This window comes from Malus sylvestris, chromosome 3 (assembly GCF_916048215.2).
Source record: "Malus sylvestris chromosome 3, drMalSylv7.2, whole genome shotgun sequence".
Lineage (NCBI taxonomy): Eukaryota > Viridiplantae > Streptophyta > Magnoliopsida > Rosales > Rosaceae > Malus > Malus sylvestris.
The window spans coordinates 22,570,482-22,593,504 of record NC_062262.1 but is presented as its reverse complement, the minus strand read 5'-3'; the positions used below and the strand labels follow the sequence as shown (position 1 = coordinate 22,593,504).

Genomic DNA, 23,023 nt, shown 5'->3' with positions numbered 1-23,023 from the left:
GCTGTTTTCGAAACGTCGTCGCTTTTGATCTTCAACTGGTAGTAACCAGACCTTAGATTAATCTTCGATAACACACAGGCACCTCTAAGCTGGTCGAAGAGATCATCGATACGAAGTAACGGATAACAGTTTTTAATCGTCACCCTGTTTAATTGCCTGTAATTGATGCATAACCTCAAAGTTCCATCTTTCTTCCTTACGAACAAGACTAGGGCTCCCTAAGGAGAAGTGCTCGACTGAATGAAACCCTTATCAACAAGTTCTTGCTGGGTTTTAAGTTCCCTTAACTCCGCAAGAGCCATACGGTAAGGTGTAAGAGAAATAGGATTAGTACCTGGAAGTAGATCGATGGTGAACTCCACTTCACGATTTGGTGGTAAGCCAGGTAAATCCTTGGGAAAAATGTTCGGAAAATGTCTGACTACTTCGATGTCTTCCACAGATGCAGTAGTCTCTTCCTTTAACACTACATGAGCTAGGTAGCTTTGACAACCTTTACTCAACAGTCGCCTCGCCTTCATGGCAGCGATAACTCCGTGCTTTAGGCAATTACGTTCACCAACAAATGTGATAATAGGCATGTCTAGTCAGTGAAAGGTAACAACGTTCTGATAACAATCTAACTTGGCACGATTGTAGTATAACCAACCCATGCCCAAGATAACGTCAAAGTCGACGATATCCAAATGAACAAGATTAGCTAGCATGACTACATCTTCGATTAGGACAAGGCGTCTTTGATATTTCCAGTTAACATAGCCGATTTCTCCCCTATGCATCGAGAACTCCAACTCGTAATCGAGGGAAGTGGGGTGTGGTTGAGTTGTTTGAGCCAACTTATGGGAAATAACTGAATGTGTAGCACTTGAGTCAATTAAAATTCTAGCAAATTGACCTAGAACATTCAACGTACCCATAATCAAGTCTGGATTAGCTTTGGCATCCTATAGGGTGATATTGTTAACTCTTCCCTGTGCTTGCTGCCTGTCTCCCAACCTCTGTTTGCTTGAGTCTGATTACCTCGACCCAGATTGCCTCGACTCTAGTTGGGTTGATTTGCCTGCTTGCCTGCCTGAGCTTCCATTACTAGAAGCTATGTCTAGATTCTGATACTGCCCTCAAGTATACATATATGCTCCACCACCCTGATATGGTGTATAGTCTCCCTGAAACTGCTGATAGCCTCCCTGGTAGTAGGGAACCTCAACTGTGTATTGGTATGGTCCTTTCTGGTACGGGGCTACATCTCCCTGATAGTGGAAAGCTCCACCGTAGCTTATCTGTTGATGGGTACCAAGTACTGGAAACTGCTATAGGAGGATGTAGGTGGTAGAATAGCAGGCTGATTCCTCTAGTTCTGAGGACAATTATTGGCTACGTGCCCCATTTTCCCATAAGTGAAGCATCATCTATTTCCTCTCTTACATTCGTCACAGTGACGGGTGTTACATCTGTGACAAAGCTGAGCACCTGAACTGCTGGAGTTTTCTTGACTCTGAAAATGAGAACTACCAATGGATCTGCCACCTCTACGAGGTGTACCAGAGTTTGAACCCCCGCTCAACAATCAATAGCTGTTTCAGCTTTTCTTAAAGTTTTGAGTCCTTCGCGGACCAAGTGATGATTGCCCCTTATTATTGTTCATCTAGGCATTCATGTCACCATCCTCATCCTCATCATCAGGAGCATTCTTCTAATCTTCAACCCGAAGCAAAACCTCGAAGAATTCTTAATAGGTAGAACAAGGAGTAGTGGTTGCCATAGAACGCAGTTTCTTGCGAGTTCCCTTTTTAAAAAGATGGAGCATCTCCCTGGGATTAGCAGCAGTCTCGGGATAATAACGGGATAAATAGATGCAGTTTCTTTCGATGATATTCAGTAGCAGACATTTTACCTTGCCTTAGATATGAGAATTCATCCTTTTTACGATCCAAATACTCGGGAGGAATAAATCTAGTCTAAAATAGACGCTTGAAAATATCCCAATTCATAGCATCTTCAGTGGATAGTGGGCGTGACTCCTGAGCCCACCAAGATTCCGCTCCCAAACGAAAGAACCAGGTCGCTGTCTCGACCCATCTCTCTACTGGAACATTTCCATGCCGCTGCATGACTCGAAAGGTCTTCTCAACATGATCGAGCCAAATCTCGAATTCTCTGATCCTTCATTGCCATAGAAATCATTTATCTTTAGGCGGGATACAATATCCAAGGTGTTCCTTTAGGGAGAACGAAGTGCAGACTGAATAGCACTGGCGATAGCCTCACCAAACTGCCCAAAGTTTGGAAAATTATTCTCAGCGGGAACATGTGGCTCTCTATGAGGTGGCATGGTTCTGACATAAAAATAAAAAAAATAAAAAAAATAAAAAATAAAAAAAGAGTTAAAACACACTAGGAATTGCAAGACTGTCTAAACCTATGCTCTGATACCAAGCTGACACATCCCAACCAATTGAGGTCGAAGCATGCTGGCCGTCACTGTGAGGTGACATAACCATAAGGGTAAGTGATGTGAATAAGTGAATGAATTAAAACCAAACTAGAGTTAATTTAAATTAAACAGTGAAAAAGTGTGCAGTCGTGGGAAGAACCCACTACAATTATTTAGAGCATAATAGACAATAAGACTACAGTGAAGTAGTCAAAGTAGCTAAAGTACACTTATTACACAACAGTGGATAAGTTCATACTTCTAAAACAGAGATAATATCAGAATTGCTGAAGGTTCCTCGAATGCCACAAAAAGTACAGCTACCTAGGTCCTGGAGGGGCGAAAAACAAAGTTGAGTGGGTCAGCAAAGCAACATTTGTAAGAAAACCTTTACTTTCAAACATACTAACCCCTCGCCGTAAAAGAAGTATAGTTTCCTTAAAACATACTATGTAAGTATGTAAACAACAGTACAACAACAATGTAAACAGAAATATGCCAAGTCATGATATATCAAATGCCACAGTAATATAATCATGTGATAATCAAGTATAAACAAGTGCTCATCCATCTAAGCTAACACACGAGTTCGTACAGATAATTTCTAACAAGAACAAAACTGGGTGTAATCAATACGCTCTAGTACTACAATCACGTGAAGGCTGGTGCAGACACGGTCACATACAAGTCGCAATTGCCTAATGAAACTGTAAGACAAGACTGACACCTAACTTGAATCCAAGGTGAGCGAGTGGTGCATATGTGAACATACATGTGAAGGATTGGCCATGGTCCTAGGGTGAGTACTAACACCGGGTGCAGTAAGATGAGCATGTACAAGTATGTATGAATGTCATGACAGTAATATCCCAACCATATAGCAGCATTTATCATAATTAATATCACAATAACTATACTTGGCAATATAAGCATAAAAGTGAAGTAAATACGTATTTATGGAAACTATAATTATGTATGGGTATAAAAATAAATTGCCCACTCACAAATACATCGTTAGATCATAGCCTCCAAGTCTTGCCTGGCCCCTCAAGTCCTCGAGATATGTTTCCCCTATATGTGAAATAACTATATTTAAATTAATTAACGCATATATGGAAACTTGAATAAAACTCCCATAGTTTGCTCAAACCTAGGGTTTAAATACATGAAATTGATCTACTCGACATCACGGACCTACACAAATTTTCAGAATAATTTTTGGAACTAGACGTGCCCTCACGTGCCGGCCACGCACAACACGTGTGGTCCGTGTGATTAACTGCGTTAGGAATATTCCGTTAAAACCTTAACAGAAGTTAACGGTGTTACCTGACGCCGTTAGAATATTCTGTCAGAGTTAAAGAAATATTCCATCGTCTTTTCCGTTGGTCCTCGCCGGTCGCCGCCTTCTGAACTCGCTGAAAACTGGAAAATTTGGTCGGTTTTTGGGAAAATTTTCAAACTTTCATATTTTCTTCATTTCTTAACCATTTTTCACAAAATTTATAAGGAAATGAAGCTTATGAAGAGTAGAATCACGTTATACCTTTTTGGAGTCCAAAAAGTGGAAGAATGTGGCCTAAAAATGCCTCGAAAGGTACGGCTAAAATTGGGACTTCTCGAAACCTTGTATTTCGAGTTTGTTTCTTCACCAAACCTTCACTAAAGACCTCGGGGAGTTGTAAGAAAGCTTCCCCAACCTTCGAAACTCCTCGACTCGACCTGAAAACGTTGAACTCAAACTCACTGAGTTCGGACCTTCCAAGTTCAACTTTCAAAACTCGGTCAACGCATGATCCAGTGGTATGGTTGTATTCGTGGAGTCAAGATTAACACAATAGTGTGGTTTTTGGGCTCAATCTACGAGCTTTGGTGCTCGTTCATGGTGATTACAGAGTAGGAGAGACTTCGGGAAGGAGAGAGAGAGAAACTGATTTGATTGGGTGCGGGAAACTAGGAAGAAAATTGATTGGTGGGTGAAAGGAAAGGGCACGGGTCCGGTTAAAAAGAAACTCGGGATAGGGTTTTTCAAATTTCCTACAGTAAAACCAATTCAGAAAATCTATCAAGCAGTGTTTCCAACATTGATAAATTAATACACATGCGTGTACAAATCTACCCGTTATCCTCGTACTTTAATGGAGCGTAACTTTAACATTACAAGTCTGATTCGAGTCTAACACACCCTCACGCGTTAGTATCTGTAACATTTCACATCGTCTAGAGGTGTGGATCCTGTAAGCCTTATATGTATATCCTCATCTCTACCTAGCACGAGGCATTTTGGGAGTTCACTGGCTTCGGGTTCCATCATAACTTCGAAGTTAAGCGAGTTCGCGCAAGATCAATCCCATGATGAGTGACCCACTGGGAAGTTCTTGTGTGAGTTCCCAGAAACAAAACCATGAGGGCGTGGTCGGGGCCCAAAGCGGACAATATCGTGCTACGGCGGAGTCGAGCATGGGATGTGATGGGGGCCCAGGCCGGGATGTGACATTATCGACGAGTACAATTTAAGTACAAAACTAGGAAAATTAATTAGCAATTGAGAATAATATCCACGTCAAATTACACATTTCCCAAAAAGGGTAAAAACGTCAAATTACACAAACGAAAAGGGAAATTACAGTGAAAATTAGGGACGGGTTGTCACATTTACCCCCCCAAATAAAAACCTTATTTTAACTAAAAATAATAAATTCATTAATAATCCATTGTCTTTTTAATAAACTAATGCCAAATGATTCTACAAAACTGATGCTGCACAAATATTAATTAAAAAAGTTTCAATTCTAAATAAAACTAATTCATTAACCATTGCCATTCTAACAAATACACATTATATATACTAAAACTCAGTTGATGAACACTGTTTATTAACAGTGATTTTACGTTTTAGCCCCTGTTTTTCTGTTTGTTTGCCCTTTTATTTTTCGATCTTAACAGTAAAATGACAGTTTTGCCCATTCTTTCCACGCGTCAGTCATCGTTGAGCTCTTCACTTCAAGGGTCTTCTTTTAGGTTTAGCCTTTTCTTTGTACTGGTGATTCTCTGATTTCGTCTCTTCGTCTCGCCCTCTGTTTTTTCTCAAATCCTCCATTCCTCTCAAATATTCCGTTCTTTTTTTCACAAAATACTCAGGAGAAAGTTCCTGATTTTCGTGTTTTAAGGGATATAATGATTTGGTGTTGTTTATCTCAAACAGCGGGCTTGCAGGTAAAATGTTAAGCTTTATGTCCAAAGCGATCTTTCTCTGCATGCTGACTGTGTGTTGATTTGAAGGGGTGGTTTAGTGAATGGGTGCTTCTTATTCTTGGCCTTTCTCTATTATCATATATGTTTCTCTATTCTCAGGTATCAGATCATTCGAAACAAAAACATTTTAACTTTATTTTTGCAGGTTAATGTTGGGTTTGAATCCAACACGATATACACTTGAACAGAGTAGAGTAGAAGACAGTATGCAAACATGATTTAGGACACAGTTTACCTAATTGTAAACACTCTGAAATATTATTAGTTATGAACATCCAATTTGAATCCCCCACATGCTAAATTAGTTACTATTAAATTAGTTTTATGTCTTTTTTTATTTGAAAGCTGCTTCTTATTTCTCCGTCTTTATTAAGATTCTGGGGTGTGCTTTGGATTTGCTACATATGGTCATATTTTTTGTCATTGGCTTTTTGTTCTGCTTAGTTTTTTTTAATTGAGTGTTTTATCTGGTATTTCATTTTGTTTTGTTTATTTGTTTCCTTTTTATGTTTAAATGTTTTTTGTTCTTTCTAAATTTGGGCTTCTGGGAAATTCTTGCTCACTGTTTGGATTCCAAGAAACTTTAGGTGATGTCCAGTAATATTCACATCCTGAAAACTCAGTGAAAATAGATACCAATTTATGTGCAGCTGAAAATTTTGTTATCTGATTCTGTTCTAAATAACATGATTTATTTGTTTTTTAAAATTTTAATTATTTCGTATTTATTTTGTGATTGCAGATGTTTAAATGATGGAGAGGTTCGCAAAGCTGTTACTCTGAGGAGACATGTCTGGATGAGGGAAAGGTGTCTCAACTGCCCTTGCTATCTCAAATGCCATCACCAATCTCTCTGGTTAGTCACATTCCTCTTGGAATATGCATATTCTTATGTGATGTTGGCTGATACCTTGGTGAATCAACTTAATAAAAAATGTGAGATGGGCAAATTGAAAAGTCTACATTCTTCTAATATGCATCCTTTAACATATGTCAGTTTTAATTATTGATGAGCAATTGAAAATTTAGTTTTTCTTCGCATGGTACACTTACATTGGTAGTTCAACATATGTTTGTTTTTATCTTATTAAATGCATTTGAGAATCGATTGAAGAAACTATTCAGTTCTTTTAGCAATTAAGAACAAGGTAAACATAGTTGTAAATATGTGTAAATGAGATAGGAATTTTGATGAATTTATGTTTTTTCCTCCGTTTTTCAGTGTTTTCAGGCATTGAAGCTAAATATGGAGAGGGTTTTGAGACTTTTAGACCTATTGGACCTCTCAAGGTTTGCGTGGTAAGGAGTTTATGGAGTTATACGTATAGTAGGCATTATATTTTATGTTCTATTGAATTTAATTTAATGGTTATACTTTATGCTCCTATGAGTTATTACTGTTATGTTTACTCTGAGTAGGATTTGTTGAACGACAAACTGCAAGGAGGTTTTCTTAAACGAACATGATATGCTATGAAACCGAATGAAGCTTACGGTCTTCTATTCTCTTTTGTTAATTTCGTGGTAAGTTTCTATAACACTGATTAGTTATGTCTTCGAGGTTCTAATGGCTAGAAATGCTAATGTAATGAACTATGGAATATTGTAATAGTTTATGGTCAATGTGATCCCATATTTGTTTGATTGAAATATTGTTCTATAACAGGTTTAAACTTTGTTTTTCCAATACCTTATCACAAAATAATTCCACCTTGGACAAATTACAAGGTATGCTGCAACATTTGCTTTGATTAATTGCATTCAAATTGATATTGCTTAAGAATGCATTTGAACATGTTGAATTTCACGCCCGCAGCATCGCGCGGGCAATATTGCTAGTAATAACTAAACTGCAAAAAACAAACGGAACTCAATGAAAAACAAAGCGGCACAACGAAAAATCACTTTTGCCAAAAACTCAATTACAAAAAACTAAATCAAAATCGTCAAAAATGAAAAAGTGTGCTTGCAAAAAGAAAAATCGATAAAAAAAAAAAAACACAATGGGAACAATAAAAAACTGAAAAATCAGAGACTTGTTTCACAATCTAAACTGGAAAAAAAAAATTCAAAAACACACAACTTGTTCAAAAATCTTAATACGAATAGAAACTTGAGAAAAGGTAAATTAAATATAAAACCAAAAGAACAACTTACCTTCGAATAAACTTGAGAGAGAAAAAAAATAGCAGAGAAATTAAAAATAAATTGAATGATTTGAATAGAAGAGAGTAATTCTGAAGCTATATTTCCATCAATCTCGCCTGATCACACGTTTAACAGAAAATGAAGAGTAAATACGTAACTTCGTTTTTAACAGAAAAAACAAGACATTATGTCATCTGACAACCTTGAAATGTATAGTGATGTACCTGTTTGTTTGTTTTTTTGTTTTTTTTTTCGCTTAATGCCAAAAGCCCAATAAGTAGCAACACAGACTGCAAGAATACAAAGGCCATGATGAAACTGATAAGTAAAATTCCAGTAATATTACTATCTTTTCACTTACAAATTACTTATGTATAGAGGCCAAATTCCTTGGATTAATAGGGAGATATTATGCCCATATTTGTAGCAAAACATGCATCTGGTTTTAATGCACAATCAATTTTAATTTTATTTTAAATGCACAATCAATTTTAACGCGGCCATAACAAAACATGCATTTGATTATAATGCACAATAAATTTTTTATTTCAAGGGCATAATTGAATTATATCTGATGTGTCTTTGACCAAAAAAAAAACTATATTTGATGTGTGAGATTAATTTTGAATAGGTTGTTCATATTGGTTCCTTTCGGGACATCCTATAAAATAAGTTGCTCATATTGAGTCATGTGTCCATAGAAGAAGCGGTTTTTACACAAAATGATTCAGAAAGTGGAAGATAAAAATATGAGAAAGGGATTAGTTAGTATGGATAGTTTTAGGGAGGGGAATGAAGAAGATGGTTGTGTATTTATAGTAAAGATGTCCATAATTTTTTTTTGTATTTATAATTATTTTTGTTTCTTATTTTGTAGTTTTTCTGATTTTCATGTACTCTTGGTATCTCCACAGGCCAGGTTTGCTTGGGCTGCTGGTCGTGCTTCATGTAGCCCACCACTTGCCATGACAAGAATTGATCGGTATAGGCCCTTTTTTCCCAAAGGCTAATAAGGAGTGGGAGTTTGAGTTAAACTAAATGATGGCCCACCCTTAATTTGATATCAAAATCCATTATTCATGAAAGTTAAATCTAAGATTCTATTTATGCTACTTAATACCACGGCTTAGTAGTATTCATCTTTATTGGTAAGTGAGAAGTCCTAGGTTCGATTCTCACTAAAGACGAATTTGAACCACATTATAGTAGCCCATTGTGAGGTTTAGCCTACTCTCCCACCTCCGTAATGTAGATAATATTGTTTTGACTAAGTGGACATAATCAAACAACAAAAGAGTTGGTTTAGATTAGGAGCTTATAATGTGGAATATGCTTAAAGCAGTGGTTAGCACCGATAATAATCATACATAATCTCTTAATCACCCACACTGTTGGTTACTTAGTACTTAGCGTGAGACTTAACCTACTCTCCCATCCCTTAATGTAAATTATATTGTAAGTATTATAAAAATGACTTAGCCAAAAAGACGACTTTTTAAATAGTTACTCTTATCATTTAACTTGATGACATAATAACATCAGGAACAACTTCAACAACATCCGAACTCAAGATAACTATCTGCATTCTTTTTTAGGAAAAAGAGTTACAATAAACATATTTTGATAATTGGTTACGGATTATCATTTGTTTAGCAATGAGATTGTATATTGATGACCAACAATGACATAACGACAACACAACGATAATATAATGACGACATAATAAACACTAATTATTTGTGCAACAAAATGTCAAAAGTTGTTTATTGTGGCTAATTGCCTTTTTGTATTATTGTATCGCATGCATATGGGTGAGAGAACATGGGCAAGGCACTCTTATTCATCTATAAATTCACATACTTGAGACATGATTTTTTGACTCCTTTTATCCGAAGGTGATCAAGTTGGTACTTGGGTTGTTTGTTAGGGGACAAAACTCCGAAGTGTTTCTCCAGTTCAGGGCCCTTGAGATTCTCATCAAACAATGCAAAAAGATAAGTCTCTATAGCTCTCCCAGGCCTCTTTGGAGTCCCAGTAGTACTCGTCACATGGCTGATCAAATTCTGGTAGAATGTGGCTGCGTTCTGAGCGGTTGCTTGATTACCACCTTCAGAAGGCCAACCGCTCTCCGATACGACTATCTCTATATTTGGTGCACCAGCTTTTTCAAGAGCTGAGTACTGAGCATCCAAAAGAGCATCAAAGAGGCTAGGGTATCGAGTTCCGTCCGGTACCACGACCCCTTTTGAAGTGAACAAGGCATAGTCAAGGTCTGTGTTATTAGGGTCAGCATTGTAGCTGAAGTAAGGGTACACATTGACAAGGAGTGGGGCCCCATTGCTGACGAGGAAATTGATGATTGGTGTTATGAATGGATTTGCAGCGTCAGTATATATTCCATCTGAGGGAGGGTAGGCGTTGGTCACAAGAGTTGTGTCAATTGCTGTTGAGACTTTGATTTCGCCTTGGAGATTGGCCGCTACAATTGCACTGTGGATGTTTTGGATGGCAGGAAGGAGAAACCCGGCCTCTGCAGTACCAGGGTGTACTTCGTTTCCAACAGCGATGTATTTGAATCGGACATCGGCTGAATAGGGTTGTACGTTTTTCTGGACCCAGGCAGTTGCAGCAGTAGCATCATTGAGGGCTGTAAGCTCGTTGTTGAGGATGGTTACAGTGAGTTCTATTTTGGAACCTCTTAGGGCTTGGAAGGTTGCTTCATTTGGTTCATACATCCGCATCCGTCCGATGCCACTGCTTTTGAACAAGTCGACCACTTCTCCTTCAGCTGGTAAATTGTCGCCATTTCGTCCATAGCAAACACCAACAGATTTTGCACCTGAAATAAGTAGATGACATTTGAATCAAAATGTGGTGATTTTTGCGTTGTGGAAGGAAAAACTCGAATTTCCTATAAGAAATATTTTGGGTTGTGGTGATTTTTGGGTTGTTAAACTTCACAGCTACAACTTCATCTAACTTAAGTTATTTCACAATTAGAACATCACTAACGAAAGAGTAACAGAAGATCGAGCCAAACAAGACTCTTTTCTTCGCTGCATGGCATTTCAATGGTTTGTAGAAATATAATTATTTGACGTTTATTTGATAACCATTTGATTTTTAGCTTTTAGTTTATATTTTTTACACTTGAAATATAAGGAAGGTATATGGTGAAATGAAAAACGAAGAAGAGTAGATGAAGGTTGGTAAAAGAGAAATAAAATTGAAAATTGGAAATGGGGAAGAGTGGATGAAGGTTGGTAAAAGAAAAATAAAATTGAAAATTAGACAAAAATCAGAATCTATAAATATCCACGGACCAATTCAATTGTTTGAATTCATAAACATAAGAGTTTAGAATTTTTGTTCTGACCAAGCTTAGAAAACAGTTATGATAAATTATAAGATAGGGCGTACTAACTAAATCCAAAACAAAACAAAATACTATTTCAAGTTGATTTCACTTCAATATTTTTTTATTCGTTTTTCTTTTATATTTTTTTTCCCTTTCTCTCACCACCCTTCTCCCCCGCTTTCTTCTTTAGAGCAGTTCCACCGGAGGTGGAATAGCCCAGCACCCAGTAAAAAAACCAGGCTGGCACCCTGTCAATTCACTCCATCCCGTGAAATCGACTGGCACCCAGCCCAAGCCAGTCCACAGGCCGGCCTAAAATCGACAGACCTTGGGACTGGCCTATCTGACGTCAGCATGGCGTCGAAGGAGAATCCGAGCACCGAGACAACGAGCGGTGATCGCTCTGGAGCTCGTTCTGGAATTTGAGCTCGCGCTGGAGCAACCCGGAGTCCACGAGCTTGACGACGACGTCTTGGCGGGTGTGTGGGATTATGCCGAAGAACACGGACCTGGAGCCGCCTTGGCCGAATCGGTGTGTCGAAGAGAACGAGTCGGTCGCTCGGCGGAGGACGGAGTAGGAGTACCGGTGGGGGGGCTTGGAGTTGGATTCCGGGGCAGTCTGTTTCTGGGTGATTTTTCGAAAGCAGACCAGGAGGAAGAGGAGGAGAGAGAAGGCGGTGGTGGTGGAGGCGGCGGCGAGAGGGTGGGGGAAGCGGCTGCTGGCTGAGGACTAGCTGCGGGCTATGGCGATGGGGAGTGAAGGAATTGGCGCATCGTGGGGACCAAAGACAGTCAGAGGAGTTGAAGGAGGAAGAAGAAGAAAGTGTTTATAATAAAAAATAATAATATTTTAATAAAATTGACTAGGCTATTTTTTTTTAGGAGTGGAGATGCATTGGCCTATTACTGTTTATTAGGGTCTATTACTGTTCATTTGAGTGGATAAATGTGCTAGGTGCTGGCACAAAGTCCTTAGGGGTGGACTTGCTCTTATGCTTTTTCTATATTTCAAGTTCAAAAAGTAAAAATTAAATAAAAAAACCAAGTAGTTATCAAACGTAAAACTAAAACATGTAAATATATCTTGGAAACAATGGTTGAAGAAAAACCATCACATCAGTATAACCAGTTAAGCTAGAAACAGTTTTGATTAACTATCTAAGCCGGCCATAATTTCAAAACGACTATATATATGCTGTTAGTGTTTATGTCAATATAATTGCAGACTATAGACAGAGGCATTAAATTAAGTGTGACCTGTTATTTCCAGGGCAGGCATCAAGAGTACAAGTAGTAGCAATACGGAAGCCATGAGAGCTTTTCCAATTTTATATATGTCGGAAAAATCAGGAAGTTAGAAGAGAGTGTAATTGGTTTTATATATATATATATATATATATAGGCGGCTGCCATGGTTAATAATGGTCTCTTTTTTTTATTCTTTTTTTTCTTCCAACTTGGTATCTTAGACTGTAGAATTTATTAGAGGAGGTCCCAGACCATTACCAATTAGGCAGGCAATCACTGAGTTGACTAACAACGTCAATGCCTACCTGCAGTTGCATCAAAACTCTGATAATATCATGACAACCTGTCAGATACGTATATAGAGATATTTTTCCAAGTATCGAGTATTCAAGCGGTATTTTACATGTCATAATAATGTGATGGAAATTATATATCTTTTCGTGTCCCCTCCAATATTTTATAACATGCGAAGTACTCGATTGATTACAGGCAGTTGAGAAAATTGCTCCACGTGCATATGAAGATGAGTTTTAATTCAAGTGAAATTGATTAACCCACCATCTCTCTAATAAAAGTAAGTAGCACCTGTATTAGATAGATAGTTTAGATGTGGTCTACAAAATGTGGCCCTAGCATTTTCAAAAAAAAAAAATATATATATATATGGTCAATTTTCACACTTAATCTATGACACACCCCGACCGGAGTCGATGCATAATGGCCGTCACGTGAGGGTGATGTTGCCAAGTGCACAGCAGAAGTGATAATAATAATAAGAAAATGTGAATAAATAAAAACCAAAACTAAACTTATTTAACCTGAGATATTATATAAGTGTGTGAAAGTGATCAAGTATGTAATACACACCTATCAGAGCATAGGTAACACGAAAGTGCAGTCGAACTAACTAAACACTAATTATACAAACCGAGAGAGGATCCCTACATTATTTAATAGAATGTCAGAACAGCCAAGTTGTCCTTGTGAGTCACCAAAGATAAATAGCTACCTAGAACCTGGAGGGGTGCAAAACAGAAGGGTGAGTGGGCAAAACCAAAGCGTTTGAAAACGTATTTATCTTTATGAACATAATAACCCCTCTCTGTAAAACCAGTATAGTTTCCAGAAAAATACTACTACGTAGGTATGAAAACTAATGCGCAAGACCAGCGAAAACTGAGATATGCCATGTTATAATATTTCAGCACTAAAAGATGTAAACCAGATGTGCAACTAATATAAAATAGTATGCCAGTTGGAGTCACCTTGCGTGACCTGTACGACTGGATCTATAACTCATCAATTTAGGCTAGCACATGAGTTGGAGTCACCTAGTGTGACCTGTACGACATGCTGGGTGTAAATATGTACACTCAAGTGCTACGATCAAGTGAAGGTTGTGCGATAAATCGCGGGTCACCTACGAGTTGGAACCACCTATTATGGTCTGTACGACAGGCTGGCACCAAACTTGGATCCAAGGTGAGCATGCTGTGCAAGAGGTGAACAATCACGTGAAGGCTAGCCCTGGCCCCAGGCGGGAGCACTAATACCAGGGTGCAACCATGATGAGCTCTAAATAAATGTATGCATACCAATGCAATACAATCCATTCAATCACCTAATACTCACCAGAAGCTTACCTGAGTCTCCTTAGCATCACACATTACAATTCACAAGTGTAACATTGCAATATTTAAAATGTAACTTATTTACGACATGGCAAGCAAAGCATAATTCTATATAAAAACGTTTCTGGAAACCGTATATGTGTGTGTGTGTGTGTGTGTGTGTGTGTGTGTGTGTGTGTGTATAACAAATGCCCACTTATTGATAAGTAGCAGGATTGTAGCCCCCTAGCTTCGCTTGTCCACGCTTGTCCTCAGGGTACGTCTCACCTATATGCGATACAACTATTTTTACGTTAATTAATTAGCACATATACAAAATCCAGAAATAACTCCTCATAGTTTGCTCAAATGTAAGGTTTGAATATACGAACGTGATCTACAAGGTTTGAATAAACGAATGTGATCTACTCGATGATACAAACCCACACAAATTTTTAGAAAATTTTTTGGACACCGGACACGCCTTCACGCGTAAGCCACGAGCGGGCACGTGCACATCACACTAACGGAAACCCTAACAGCGTTAGGAATATTCCGTCAAAATAGGTGGAACATTCCATTAAATGGTAACGGCGTTACCTAACGCCGTTAGAATATTTCGTTAAAGTTAACAGAATATACCTTCTTCTTCTCCAGTTACCCATCGGTCTTCGCCATCCGTCCCTGGCCGTCGTCTGCACTCGCCGGTTTCTGGAAAATTTTCAAAGCTTTATATCTACTTCATTTCTTAACCAAAATCCATGAAATTTATATGGATTTAAAGCTCTTGAGGAGTAGAATACGTTCGTACCTATTAGAAGTTCAAAATTCAATGGAAAACGGTCAGAAAATCCCTCGACAATTCCGGCCAAAACTGAAACTTCTCAAAACTGTGTGATCCGACGTCAACATAACTCCAAACTTGCTCCAAAGTTCTAAGGAAGTTGCGTGGGGACTTTTCCAAGTCCTAAGACTCCGTAAACTCGCCGGAATCATGATGGAGTAAACTTGCTCTTCATAGGAGCTTTTGGTTTCTCGGGTTACACTTATCCGTTCAACGGTTAAGTGGTATCATTGAGTTCGCGAGGTCAAGGGGAATACGATGATGTAAAGCTCACGTTCGATCTGTGAGATTTTGATGGGTTTGGGTGTGGGTGTGTCATGGTGCAAAGGAAGAAGAAAGAAGAAGAATCGAGAAGGAGAGAGAATGAAAGTGTATGTGTGTGTGCGCATGAAGAAAATAAATATTTTCTGATTGGGCCACGAGATATAAGGGCCTAAATAATTGGGTAGATAAGTGTTGAGTTTGGATCAACATTCAAAAGAAAGACAACTTAGCTCGACCTAGTTACGCATTCAATTGCTCGTAACCTTTTTTGTTACTACTCCGATTCAGCCCTAACTCGCATCAACGCGCTCGTGACGTCGAGTACGATTTAATTACAATAGCGAGAAAAATAATTTAAATCTGCACATGTACATCCACATCACTTAACCAATGAGGGCATATTCATCACTTTACACACCCGGGGAAAAAATTATATAATAAATTGGGACGGGTCATCACAATCTATAGGTTAATGTCTAAGACAATTTGATTCATGTCTTCTAAACAAAGAGGGGTGTGCTATCGACACACCCCTTTTTACTTCTCTCACACCCCATGTTAATTTTTGTCCTTTGATCTTCTTTAATTCATCCGATCCGACGGCCGAAAATTAAAAGGGTGTGAAAGAAGTAAAAAGGGGTGTGTGGATATCACACCCCAACAAAGAACAACCACGAAATTATCAATATTACACTAATATTAGTCTCTGTTAGAATAATCATCATCACGTCGTGTCAATCGTTTAATCTTTGAGAGATTGAGCGTAATAGTTATTTTATTAATTTCAATTGTTGAACTTATCAAAATCAAATACATACGGATCAAATAGTTTTTTGATCATGTTAAATATGTTAATTTCTCAAAAGTAATTTCCATTTGGACAATTTAACCATGCAAGCCTTTGCAAGCCTTGTCATCATTTCCAATTTCATTGAAAAGTCATTGGGATCCATCATAGTCCAAAACTGCTTGGGGGGGGGGGGTCTACATTTCCAATTTACTTGAAAAGTCATACTAATTAAAGATCCGAGTTGCCCGGTCCAGACTCCGCGTGCAAAATTAAGTGTGGGAAATTCTGGCGTACAGGAGGCTCTTAAATCTGTTTGAAAATTCAAATAAATTGTCAAGTCAAAGGACAAGGACAATCCAACGAAATAAAAAGATGAGTACAAGAAGAAAATCACTGATTGTTAGAAAATTCAGATTCAAGGTTTGGCTCAATTACAAGACTAGTATACAATTTTCATACGTTCATTCGATGCGTTTGGTCTTGGTAATAAAATATTTTATTGCTTTTATAAAATAAAAATATATTGGAGTGCGAGCATCTCAAATTTTGTTCATACAAGCATAACGTGAACAAGTAACGACATAAATGACCGAGTATCATTGCGTGAAAAATAGACAACAAGCAGGAAAAAGAACGCTACCAGCCTTAACTGTTCCACAGTAAATAGACAAACGTATTTCTCGAGCATTATTATTCCTATGACATCAAAATGAAAAAATGACGTAAGAGAATAAATTTGTTAAGAAGCGAAAAATTGTTGAGGTACAATAGATTAAGTAAATGGGCGCCCTTTTTCAGTAAACCAATTTTAGCACAAATATTATAATACACCCTAGTGTATATGATACAATACTCATGTCCCACACGCCGAATATAACTTTAACGAGTTACAGTTGCATCAATGACAAGTGTCAAATCATTCACAAATATTCTAGTTTTGGTTATTAAGACCAGATAAAATAAAGCTAAAAAAAATAGATGTGGAGGTGTGCAAAATGAATACACTTTTACGAAGTGTAGTATGTGCATAACAACTTGAATCAAAAGTTCAATAGGAGTTGATCAAGAATCTTTCATAAACTTATTTCAATGTTGTTTTGTAAGAATTTTGAGCAATACAATATGGCAAAGTTTTCATCTTTCTCAACTTAGATCTGGAGACAATAAAGAAGACACGTATGACTGTTACAAGGAAGATCCGATCATACGAGAAGCCATATAATCGACAATAGTTCCGTACATGCCTTAAATGGGACGATCAATATAAGTTTCTACAAAAATAATCACGACACATCAATATGCGGTGCAGTTGCAATAACGTGACGTAATGCACAAGTAAAGGCTGAATAAATATAAAATTGACCTATGTTACTTGCTTTAGGCGCCCGCTAACTTTATCGGCAAAATTGATCATCTTCCGTCCACTTTTGGACTTCGTGGCAGGTATAATTTGGAGTTAGTCGAAAAAGTGAGTTTTCAGTCACTGGAAACCACCATGCGCAGCGACGCGTGGGGGATAGTCAAAATTTATGGATTTTGGATAGCAAGATGTTCTCGATGTCCTGAGCTTATATCAAAAGTCCGTTCATTGAAATTCGATACGATGGTTCGATTATTCAATTATTCGGATAATTGTACCACCGTACGATTTTTGTAGTTGACGATAATCTAACCGTTGGATCGTCATGCAATTTTATGAGTACCCTATTTATTAGTTGTTGGACATTTGAGAACTTACGGATTGGGAATCCGATGAGTGAATCTTCCGAATCTAATAACCTAGGTTTGTTGACCTTAGAGGACTTTTGATCGACGTTTAGCTTTTTAGTCAATATACCCTATTCTAGTGTGTCATTATTTTTAGAATGTTATTGAGGCTTCATGGAGCTTAGTTGGCTCATCTCGATGATGTGCAATTCCCGGTTGACGTGTATCTCGATTTACGTGCAAGTGACACTTGGCCTCGTTTTACGTGTAGGTCTTATTAAGTTTCCTAAGTGGGGTTTTATGTGTTGTATTAGGTTCCTGGAGGTGGAGTTGGTGAATCTAGAAGTGCAAATAACCCAGGTGAATGACATTGATATTATATGATATGGTTATTGCCCATGAAATTGCTTGTTATATACTATGTAGATATGACATGGATTTCCAAATGATTATAAGGAAACATGTGCTACTATACTATGTTTACTTGATGCTTGAAATAATTGTGATATGTGAGGGCTAGTAGAGGACCGCTAACCCAATACATGGGGTAATGTGGGATATAATCGGAATCTGCACCATGTAGCAGTGGTACATGGATGGTCCTGCTTGGTTAATTGTCAATGGGGGACCATACTACCTTGGGATCGTGCTTGGTTAATCCACGATGGGCGATCCTTATTCTTACGTATGGCTATACATATTTAGGAGTGATTATGTTTGGTTAATCCGCGATGGGTGGTCACTACTAATAGTACTTGTAGGAGTGACTCTGCTTGGTTAATCAGCTATGAGGTGTCACACCTACATGATGTTCGCAAGAGTGGTTTTGCTTGGTTAATCTGCAATGGGGGACCACATCCTGATCGGTTGCCTAATGTAGGCTTCGACCGAACTGTATCTCTCTATAGCCCTAGATTATTGTTTATTAAATACATGAAAGATGAGATTGAAGGCCGGTGTGGCTCAGTCAAGAAAGTGACAATTGAATGATATAGTTAACATAATGGTGTTTCCTAAAAGATAAAGGATTCAGATGTGACTCATTCCTACTCGTAACAAAGAGATGCAATGAGGAAAAGATACCAATCTCATTCCTACACATAAATGTTTTTATGATGGTGTGTCATTCCTAAATAACTTCGGGTTGTGTGATGACTGAATGTTATCTCAATAGACGTGTGGTAAGATTCCAAAATTGAATAACCATTCCTATGTGTAATAATGAGGCGTATGGTGGTTAAATTATGAAATCTGTGGCAATCGGACCCTTGAGATTATTCGGAAATGATGAAAGGCGAGTGGCGAGTCACAATCTGAAGAGAATGACGGAATAATATTGACGGTGATCACATTGACGGTTGATATGATATACAGAAGAAATGTCATGTGTGGACGTAGCATTACTTGACATTTAATCATTTGATGTTATTTATATTCACATATGTGGTATTATTGTCACTCACATGAGCTTCTTAGCTTATTCGGGTTTTGCTTTTCCAGGTACGCCATTCCTACGGCATAGGGTTATTTTGCAGAGTAACATGTAGCGGTTAGAGGAGAAGGTTGTAGGTGGTGTAGCTGTTGTGGGCAGTGCACTTGAGAGTAGGTATTGCCACCCTTTGTTGTAAGTTATTTCTGCTGATGTTCTGATGTATATTATATGTATGAGTCTCAGTGACTATGTATTTTATATTGTATCGATATTGTCCTATCATCGCGTGTTGATTCGGGCGTATCTCAGGATCGGGGTGTGGCACGGATTACTCGATTGAATACAGGCACTAGAGAAAATTGCTCCACGTGCATATGAAGATGAGTTTTAATTCAAGCGAAATTGATTAACCCACCATCTCTCTAATAAAAGTAAGTAACACCTCTATTAGATCGATAGTTTAGATGTGATCTACAAAATGTGGCCCTAGCATTTTCCAAAAAAAAAAAAGAAAAAAAAATTGTGGTCAATTTTCACGCTTAATATATGTGGTTTAACGTCTAAGACAGTTTGATTCATGTCTTCTAAACAAAGAACAACCATGAAATTATCAATATTACTCAAATATTAGTCTCTCTATTAGAATAATCGGTATCACCTTGTGTCAATCGTTTAATTTTTGAGAGATTGAGCGCAATAGTTATTTTATAAATTTTAGTTGTTGAACTTATCAAAATCAAATACATAAGGATCAAATAGTTTTTTTCATCATGTTAAATGAGTTAATTTCTCAAAAGTAATTTCCATTTGGACAATTTAACCATGCAAGCCTTGTCGGCATTTCCAATTTGCTTGAAAAGTCATTGGGATCCATCATAGTCCAAAACTGCTGGGGGTCTACATTTAAGGGTGCGTTTATTTTACTGGACTATCTCGAACTGGATTAGTTTTAAGGATTAAGTTAGACTGACTTAGACTAAACTAAGTTAGACTGACTTAGTGAAACGTTTGGTCCTGTGTCCAACTAAGAAGTAGGATAATAAAAATAATAATGTTCACACCACCAAGTTTGAGATAACAAGTTTTCACTTGGGATATTGATAGATCCATAACATTTATGGGTTCCACACCACCAAATTTAAAAAAAAAAAAAATCAGATTAATCAACTAACCATAAAGATTGAATCTTTACCAACTGCAAAATTGAGAAGTAAAAATCTGGGTCATATTATTTTGTTGACAATAAAATCATACAACCTTAGGTATAATCATACAACACACAAAGAGGGAAACAAATTAAAAACCTTAATCAGATAGAAAAACATGATGAACTCGCATAAAACGCAACAATGCCAGAAGTGTAATAAGCAAACAGCTTAATGGAAGCACTGAAAATCCGATGCTGCTAGAGCTCCTAAGAAACAAATCCAGACCCTGCAAATATACATGGCCACCAAAAACCAAACAAAGACAACAACTTTAAGATCAAAAGACCCCTGATATGTTGCCAACTCAAAAACCCAGAAACCAAAAAATCAAAACCCTTTCACATGATTCTCAAGACAAAAACCGAAGAGGGAAACGATTACAAACCTGTTCGTTCGTCTAGTGAGAGATGGAATTGTCAAGAAAAATAGCAGAAAATTTGAAAACAAATGGGTAGCAATCAATTAAAAAGCACGCCCAATCACAGAACACAAACGCACCCAATTTTTGTGATAAAATTCAAAAATTTCAGAGACTTGGAACCCAAAACAATGAAAGCGATAAAAAAAAAACAAATAATAATTTCAGATCGGCAAAACCAAATCGGAAAGGAGCAAGATGAGGACGAGCATGATGAATATGAGAGGGCAAGACTAGGATGAGGGAGCAGGACCTGCAAGACGAAGACGAGAAGAAGGACAAGTGAACTATCTTGAAGACAGTCTTAGCAATCCTGTCATATTTAGGGGTGCTCGCTAAGAAGTATCGTTTGGTACGTGGGACGGGACGGAACGGAATAGGACGAGGCGTCCACGTTTGGTGGCCTAAAACGGGTGGAACACGTTGTTCCACGGGATGAATTTTCACTTCGCCTCACCCCCCTGGAACGACTCGTTCCACATACGTGGAACACAAAATTATAACCTTTCCGTCTTCTTCTTCTTCCTCGTTGTTTCCATCCGAGGGCATCTTTGCTCCCTCTCCGTTTCATCCCGTCTTGTCCCGTCTCATTCCGTTCCGTCATGTCCCGTCTGCATACCAAACGATACCTAGCGAAAGAGATAGTCGAAGCGAGTCCGATGGAATCCCACTTAACTTAATCCCGCTGCCTAACAAACATGGGATTGGACAAACAATTAGTCCAGTCCAATCCAATGAAAGTTTGTGACCCAAACAAACAAAGCCTAAAAGTCTAGGACATTGGACTAATTAAGCTCCCAGTTGCCCTGTCCAGACTTTGCGTGCAGAATTAAGTGTGGGAATAGACTGACCTAGTCAATCTCTCACTGAATCGCGCCGAGGTTTGCATCTTGAATTCTAAGTGCTTCTTGTAATTTGCACCTTGCAATTGGAGGAAAAGGAGACTAGAAATTCTGGCGTACGGGAGGCTTTTAAATCGGTTTGAAAATTCAAATAAATTGTCAATTCAAAGGACAAGAACAATCCAACGAAATAAAAAGACGAGTACAAGAAGAAAATCACTGAGTGTCGGAAAATTCCGATTCAAGGTTTGACTCAATTACAGGACTAGTATACAACTTTTCATATGTTCATTCGATGCGTTTGGTCTTGGTAATAAAATATTTTATCGCTTTTATAAAATAAAATATATTGGGGTGCGGGCATCTCAAATCTGTTCATACGCGCATTACGTGAACAAGAGACGACATAAACGATTGAGTATCATTGCGTGAAAAATAGACGACAAGTAGGAAAAAGAATGCTATTAGCCTTAACTGTTTCGCAGTAAATAGACAAACGTATTTCTTGAGCATTATTATTCTAATTATATAGTTTCCACTTTAAAGCTCACACTAGTCATGGATCAACTAGATGCTACTTCATCTGCTTGCTATACCTTTTGAATTACCTTGATTATATGATTAGTATTACTTTCTTTGATATGACAAGCGGTGTGATTTGAACTTAGCTACGTAAGTAGTTTTTACTATATATGTGATTTCAAAACGAGATTTATTATATTTAAATGATTTTAACTAGATAAACTTGATCCATTCATGCTTTTGTTTTTTACCCCTCAGGATGTAGCGTGAATAAGGAGAACCCCAGAGGTGACAAGCGGGCTTGGCAGTGAGGCATCCATCCTCTGGACTTTGGGTGATAATTCTTTACTGCAGTTTTTTCTAATTTGTAATAACCGTATGATCATACTTTCGATTACGCAAAGCACTGCACTTTCATATGTTTACTGTTGTGTGAAACTTCTAGCTGCTCTGATGTTATGTGATAGTAATGGGATATTATCCCTGTACTTGTGTCCCCAAGTGGGTAGGTTGATTAGGAGACTTTGTAGTAGCTTTTATTCTATTAGTAAAGAACATTTTGGTTCAAATTCTCTCACATCATAATTATCTTACCATGACTTCGTCATAATTATCATACTATGGCTTAGCTATTAAGTTGGCTCGTGATGTCATCTCTCGGTGGGGTCATGTGGTCAATTTAGTGACAACCAGCACATCACATCCTTGTAAATTGTGTTATTTTGGGTTGGGGTGTGTCAACGTTAACGAGCTATAGTTGTGTCAATGAAAAGTGACAAATCATTCAACAAAAATATTCTAGTTTTGGTTATTCAAATTACCAAAAAAAAGCTAAGATGTGCAAAACGAACACAATTTTACGAAGTGTAATATGTGCATAACAACTTGAATAAAAAATTCAACAGGAGTCAATCAAGTATATTTCATAGAAATAACAAAGTAT

At 37.8% G+C, this 23,023-nt stretch overlaps 1 protein-coding gene and 1 long non-coding RNA gene across 2 annotated transcripts; one reads left to right on the top strand and one right to left on the bottom strand.

Annotated features, from left to right (window-relative positions):
• The first annotated feature begins 5,507 nt into the window (after positions 1-5,507).
• On the top strand, positions 5,508-7,523 carry LOC126615061 (uncharacterized). The gene is made up of 5 exons (XR_007620626.1): positions 5,508-5,650; positions 6,432-6,545; positions 6,912-6,988; positions 7,109-7,213; positions 7,356-7,523. It is a non-coding gene; the product is annotated as an uncharacterized LOC126615061 (long non-coding RNA).
• Positions 7,524-9,570: 2,047 nt separating this feature from the next.
• LOC126615052 (glucan endo-1,3-beta-glucosidase-like) lies at positions 9,571-12,564 on the bottom strand. Its single transcript, XM_050282773.1, has 2 exons — positions 12,453-12,564; positions 9,571-10,676 (listed from the first exon to the last, which is right to left on the bottom strand). The coding sequence occupies exons 1-2, from the start codon at positions 12,505-12,507 to the stop codon at positions 9,682-9,684; spliced, it is 1,050 nt and encodes a 349-aa protein (XP_050138730.1). The 5' UTR covers positions 12,508-12,564; the 3' UTR covers positions 9,571-9,681.
• Positions 12,565-23,023: the final 10,459 nt, after the last annotated feature.